Raw genomic sequence first — 6422 nt, forward strand, 5'->3', positions numbered from 1 at the left:
CAGTGACCTTGGAATGGAGATAACAACCTGCCCTAACCTTTGGAATAGAATGGGTAGGATTAAAATCAACAGAACTAGATGGAGATAGTATTTTTGGCTAAGGTTAGATAAGAAACTATGGACATTAGACAAGGAACTGTAGAAGGTCAAAGAGGACCCGAAACATACCATGATGTGAATATAGAGGCATGGGGTTAAAATCAACTGGTGTAAATACAGATGTAACAGGAGAAATACACACAGAACCTGGCTGGTGAACCTGGTGAGAGAACCTGGCTAGGCTGCTGATCAACTGAACACTGTCTCCGTCCACACCTTTGGGAACCCCTGGACTGCTGGGGCTGGACCACGGCATCTGGCACCCAAGGGCTGAAAGGCTGCGCTGGGAAGGATGGAGTTGGCGGAGACCGAGGCCAAGGCTGCAGCCATAGAGTCCCTGGCCCAGTTGGCAAACATCCTGGAGCCTATAGGCCTGCAGGAGGAGGCGGAGGTGCCTGGACAGGTCCTGGCTGAGTTTGTGATGAATTTCCGAAAGAAGGACAAGCTGCTCTGCAGCCATCTTCAGGTAGTGGACTTCCTGCAGAACTTTTTGGCTCAGGAGGACATTGTCCAGGGCCTGGGCCCCTTGGCTTCTGAAGACAGGAGCCAACAGAAGGCAATTGCAGCCAAGGAGCAATGGAAAGAGCTGAAGGCTACCTACCAAGAACATGTGGAGGCCATCTCAAGGGCCCTGATCCAGGCCCTGCCCAAGATGGAGGAGGCCCAAAGGAAGCAGGCACAGCTCCGGGAGGCCCTTGAGCAGCTCCAGGCCAAGAAGCAAGTAGCCATGGAGAAACACAGAACAGCCCAGAAGCAGTGGAAGCTGCAACTGGAGAAGCGTCTACAGCACTTAGCAGAAGTTTCTGCAGAGGTGAGGCAGCGTCAGGCAGGAACTCAGCAGAAGCTTGAGCAGCTGTGTCAGGAACTTAGAACCTTGAAGCAGCAAGCAGGGCAGGAGCGGGACAAGCTGCAGAGGCACCAGACCTTCCTTCAACTGCGATACACCTTGCAAGGTAAGCTGCGACCCCTTGAGACAGAGGCAGAGCTACCACAAGACTTGGACCTTCCTGAGGCTAAGAAGAGGAAGAGACACCAAAGAGCTCTCTTCCCAGCTCTGGATCCCAGCTGCTGACCCAATCCCGGGAGCAGACCAGAGGGGATACCGTGGGAAGAGATGGAAGTGTGTCCTCCAAGGATGCAGACTCACCTGTGTGGATTCCAGATCGTCTAGTCCAGTGATGGCGAACCTATGACACGTGTGTCAGAGGTGACAGGCGAACTCATTTTTTTTGGTTGATTTTTCTTTGTTAAATGGCATTTAAATATATAAAATAAATATCAAAAATATAAGTTGTTGTTTTACTATGGTTGCAAATATCAAAACATTTCTATATGTGACACGGCACCCCGACCTTATGTCTTACCGCCCTCCATCTCCGCCTCCCTCTCCTCCCCCACAGTATCATCCATATCAGCCGACCTGGAGGGCACAGCTGACTCCTCCCCGGACGCCGACACCACCATCAAGCGCGGCCCTGATGGACCCTTTGATCCAGCCCTTCAACGCGCTGATGCTTCGGGAAGCCTGTTGCCAATGACGCTGCCCGCTAGCCAGATCAATAAAGACAACAAAACCACTGACTTGAGGACAGCTGAAATCCCTTGACTGAAGAGGGCAGCAACCTTCTACAGGAACAAGGCTCCTTGTGCACTCCATCCACTATGTTTATAGCTATGCTCACTATCATTGCTTGTCAGTCTTCTTCCGAGTCTTAAACAACCCAGTCTGAGAGGTGGCCGCTGATTTACATGCACTATCATTTTAAAAATAAAAAAGGGGGAATTTGCTGGAAGCTGGTCCATTCTTGCTGCTTGACACAGTCGCTGCACAGAAGAAACATCTGCACAGCATATGTTTCAAGGGACCTGGCATATATGGCATACTGTTCTTAATATGTTTGCTCCCCTTCTTGGTGCTATGTGTTATAACCAAGGTCACCTCTCCAAGAAAGGTTGTTTCCCCAGGTAGGGATTTTTCCCTGAAGTTAGGGAGGGATTAAAACCCCTTAACTAAGTGCCAGGCGGGTAGTTAATCACTTTAACTATGAGCAATCATGCTTAAGCTATATAATCTTTACTCCCAGAAATGGAGATAAGAAATGCCCTAACCTTTGGAATAGAAATTGATAGGATTAAAATCAACTGGTATAAATACAGATGTAACAAGATAATAAGACACAGAACTTGGCTGGAGATCCTGGCTAGAGAACCTGGCTAGGCTGCTGATCAACTGAACGCTGTCTCCGGGTCATTCCTTCATTCTTCGCGGACTCCATCCACAACTTTGGGAACCCCTGGACCTGCTGGGGTTGGACCCGGTGGAAACCCCTGGACCTGCTGGGGTTGGACCCCAACACAGAACTGTGAGAAAATAAATGTCTATTATTTAAGCCTCTAGCCTGTGATATTTTGTCATGCAGCCCAAGTAGATTAATACAGTGCCTCAATCAGAGTGGGCTGGGGGATCTATGTGTGTAGCTAGGGTGGTCAAACTCTAAGGCTAATGTGTGGGGTGGTTCATCTACATGGATGATAAAAACTCCCATGGAGATGACTAGAAAATGAATAATAATGTGAACTAAACTTATTTGGCACTCACGGGCCAGGAGCTCTTTCAAGCCCTTTGTGTGCAGTAACTCATTTCATCCTCTACCAGCCCCATCACACTGGGCCAGCTGTTTCAACCCCATTATATGTGTGGAGGCATTGAGGAACAGAGAGGTGAAGTAGTATATCTGGTCAAGGAGGTGGTGCTTGAGTATACACTCAGACTGTAGAGCCCACACCCGTAACTGCTGTTCTGTCTGGGGTGTGGGGAATGCTATGAGCCAGGGGCCAAAGAAGGGATACACACAGAAAGGTGAAGGAAGAAAGGATCACTGGACTAATCTGCCAGATCAGGTGGGCAAATCTGGGTGACAAGAGATTGACAGATGGGAGAAGATGGCCTCATTGCCTCTCATCCAGAGGGAGAAACAGACTCTGTCTCCCACTGGTCAGTCACCCCACGTGGTGTAGCGCCACCACACTCTAGCTTGTGTCACCTGGCTCTCCAAGCATGTGGCTGCTTTGCAGGGGCACCCTGCATCTGGAACATCCCAGTCTGTGTCATGGGGGAAGTAATGACCTGGCTTCACTGTCACAAGCTGTCATGAGGGCCAGAAAGCAAGGCATGTGGCCCTGGCGGGTGAGGCTCAGTTGGTTGGGTGTCATCCTGTGTACCAGTAGGTTGCCGGCACATGCCTGGGTTGCTGGCTCGATCCCTAGCAGGGGGCGTACAGGAGGCGGCCCGTTGATGTTTCTCTCCTTTCCTCTCTCTCCAAAATCAATACAAACATATTTTAAAAAAAGAAAGCAAGGCATGTGGGTGGATCTAGGTGGCACAGAAACAGTCCTGCACCATCTTCCTGTGGCCTCCGAATTTAAGTTGAAATCAGGAAAGCAGTTATGTGGGGACATTATTGTTTATTGCCAGAAACGAGACAGAAAACATAAAATTGCAAATTGTGAAGGCTTTAGTTGAGGAAGCCATTCACCCAAAAGGCCAGGTGATGATTACATAGGTAACATCTTTTCTGCAGAGGAAAAGCGTTTTGATCGTATCTACCCAGAATTCCATGCAGCAAAAGAAAGGCCCATATTATTGGCGACTATTCTACTGTGGCATAGTAAGCAGTTTGTAAAACTCGACTAACGCATGTAAGAAAACTGCATTTTTAAAAGGGCATGGTATTGATGGGAACACATTTTAATTTTTGAAATATCACTTTGGAGAGTAAATCCATCAGTGTAAGACAGCTGACCTGAATCGAGACTTTATTAATCTTCACTCTTGGGAAATTGGCAATAAAACATAGGGTCAAATCCCTTTTATTTATATTGCATTTGCATTGTGCTTTGGAGAACAGATTGCCACACTAATTAAGCTGAACCAATTCTTCTGAGAACGACTTGCTTTTATTAGTAAGCACTTACGAATCCTGAGGCTTTCCCTCCATTTAGTCAGTTGTTACAGCGACTCCCGGGTGTAGCAGTTGTTATTTCCCTCCCTGTTCAGAAGCGAAGAAATGGACTCAAGTCGTCTGGGTTGAACTAGAACTAGAAGAGATAAATGTTTTTTTGTCGACTGTGGTTTAGGGTCTTGTCACACAAGGAGGCCCTAGAAGAGTGAAGTAATTATTAAGACAATAAAATTGTCATGAAGATGCCATTTGCCTCCTCCGCCTTTTTACTGGCCTGTCCACCCCAGAGGTCTCTGATGTGTCTTGACTTTGAAAAAGAACTTTCCTCTTCCCCAGCTCCCATGTGGCTTTGCGGCTCCTGGAGAGCATCCCTGGGCTACTTCTCTGATGATCAGGTTTTAATAGGTTATATCGAAACTGGAAACAAATCCTCATAAAGTTTTATGTCTCCTAGAAAACAAATTAGCCTATAAGTAACTCCAGGCCCTGTTACCAAGCCTGGGTGAGACATTTGTAGCTGGTTGAAGGGAAGGAAATCTAATGCCTTTACGGCAGTAGTCAGGACACTCCCTGCACTCTCTACCCCACCTAGCTAGCCCCTCATGCTTATCACAAAGCTCTGGTCTGATTGCCAGCATCTGCATTCCTTACCTGAGGGCTTTTCCTGTGCAAGCCGCAAGTGGCCTCCAGCTCAGCAGCCCTCAAACAACTGCTAGGAGTTGATGGAATACATACAAACACCCCAGCTCCCTCTCTGCTGGGTGGGACAACACGCAGGCACCTGCTCTGCACGGGCTCCCAGAGTTCCACGGTAGAATCCAGCTCCAGTGGCCACAGTGGTAAGTTGTTGATAGCACTCCTTTTATTGGCTTCCTTCCTTCCTCAGCTCACTCCCCCACTTCCCTAGTAGTGTTTTCTGCCATTGTTTCCTAAATAAACCTTTTTCTTGAGAATTCTTGCTTCAGGTTGGCTTCTGGAGGAACTCAAATGAAGACAGCCTCTACAATCTTAAACGTTATTTCCCAAAGTGTCCCTGAGATGCACATTCGTTTCGGCTGAGCTTCTGTACCTGTTTTTGACTTTGATTTGCCCAGAGTTGAAGGGAATCTGGGTGTTTGGGTTCTCTCTACCTCAATATTTTTCAAAATCCTTACCTGAATTAGCTCTTTCGATTTAAGTTTAATTACTGCATTGTATTCTATGAGAGAAGCATGAGCCTGAAATTTAATGGGTTAATCTCTCCCTCCCCACCTTTTTTCTCTCTCTAGTAATAGGAGTATGTTAGCATTTGGCTAAATCTCATACACTGATATGTAGTTGAAAATATAAAGATAGATGAACTAAGAACCTGACCCCCCAAATTAGAAAAGATGAGAGCAAAGCACATTCAAGGGAAGCAGGAGGAAGACAGGAAAAATAAAAGCAGAAATTAATGAATAAAACATACAAAATTATCCTATATAATAAAGAGCTAATATGCTAATTAGACTGGATGGCGGAACGACCTTCCAGAACAACCTTCCAGAACGACCTTCCGGAACAACCGTGAGGCAGCCAGGGCTGCGAAGACCTACTCTTGCACGGATTTTGTGCATCGGGCCTCTAGTAGAGTTAATAAATGAAAGAGAAAACTCTTTTTAAACGAACAAATAATTACATAAACCTCTGTCAAGTCTGTTAAAAAAAAAAAGAAAACATAAACAAAGTTAACTATTACAATACATTGCATTAATCAATTGAGGGATGCTTTTTTATTTTTTTATCACAACCATTTTCAAGATTGCTTGGAAGTTGTCCAGAGTTACTTTAACTTTAATCCGTGAACACAGGTTTTACAAGGGGTAGTGACTATACAATTTATAGCTAGGAAAGGCTAAAAGAACATATGCTTGTGGGAAGAGGATATTTGAGACTGGGACTGCCATTGTCCTGTGGTATATTAATGGGTGTTTCCTGGGGTACTAGGTGCAATAGTAATGCAAAGTTAGATAAGTTTAACTATGTTTCTTTACCATATAACTTCTTTATTTTTAAATATATTTTATTGATTTTTTACAGAGAGGAAGGGAGAGAGATAGAGAGTCAGTAACATTGATGAGAGAGAAACATCGATCAGCTGCCTCCTGCACACTTCCTACTGGGGATGTGCCCACAACCAAGGACAAGGGTACATTCCTTTGTTGCATGCTCAATCCACAGCCCTGGTTGGGGAGTGTGTGGGAGGTAACCAGCCAATGTGTCTCTCTTATGTCTATGTTTCTCTCTGTCTCTCTCCCTCCTTTCTACTCTCTCACTTTTAATGCTCCCAAGTGTAACTTGCGAACCTACGAGAGGAAGATAAAATATCTAGCATTTTTCAAA

At 45.9% G+C, this 6422-nt stretch overlaps 1 protein-coding gene across 1 annotated transcript; it reads left to right on the forward strand.

Moving 5' to 3' along the window:
• The first annotated feature begins 391 nt into the window (after nt 1-391).
• On the forward strand, nt 392-1705 carry LOC102768272 (ZW10 interactor). The gene is made up of 3 exons (XM_015559281.1): nt 392-1117; nt 1159-1264; nt 1500-1705. Exons 1-3 carry the CDS (start codon nt 392-394, stop codon nt 1703-1705), a joined length of 1038 nt encoding a protein of 345 aa, XP_015414767.1.
• The last annotated feature ends 4717 nt before the right edge of the window (nt 1706-6422 follow it).

Source organism: Myotis davidii, unplaced genomic scaffold (genome assembly GCF_000327345.1).
Source record: "Myotis davidii unplaced genomic scaffold, ASM32734v1 scaffold210, whole genome shotgun sequence".
NCBI lineage: Eukaryota > Metazoa > Chordata > Mammalia > Chiroptera > Vespertilionidae > Myotis > Myotis davidii.

What these genes read in the sequence shown, in the direction of transcription:
- LOC102768272 (XM_015559281.1), top strand. Translation starts at nt 392, where the DNA reads ATGGAGTTGGCGGAGACCGAGGCCAAGGCTGCAGCCATAGAGTCCCTG. An exon ending in TGGACCTTCCTGAGGCTAAG is followed by an intron (nt 1,118 to 1,158) that starts AAGAGGAAGAGA and finishes CCCAGCTCTGGA; the next exon opens with TCCCAGCTGCTGACCCAATC. An exon ending in ACCTGTGTGGATTCCAGATC is followed by an intron (nt 1,265 to 1,499) that starts GTCTAGTCCAGT and finishes CCTCCCCCACAG; the next exon opens with TATCATCCATATCAGCCGAC.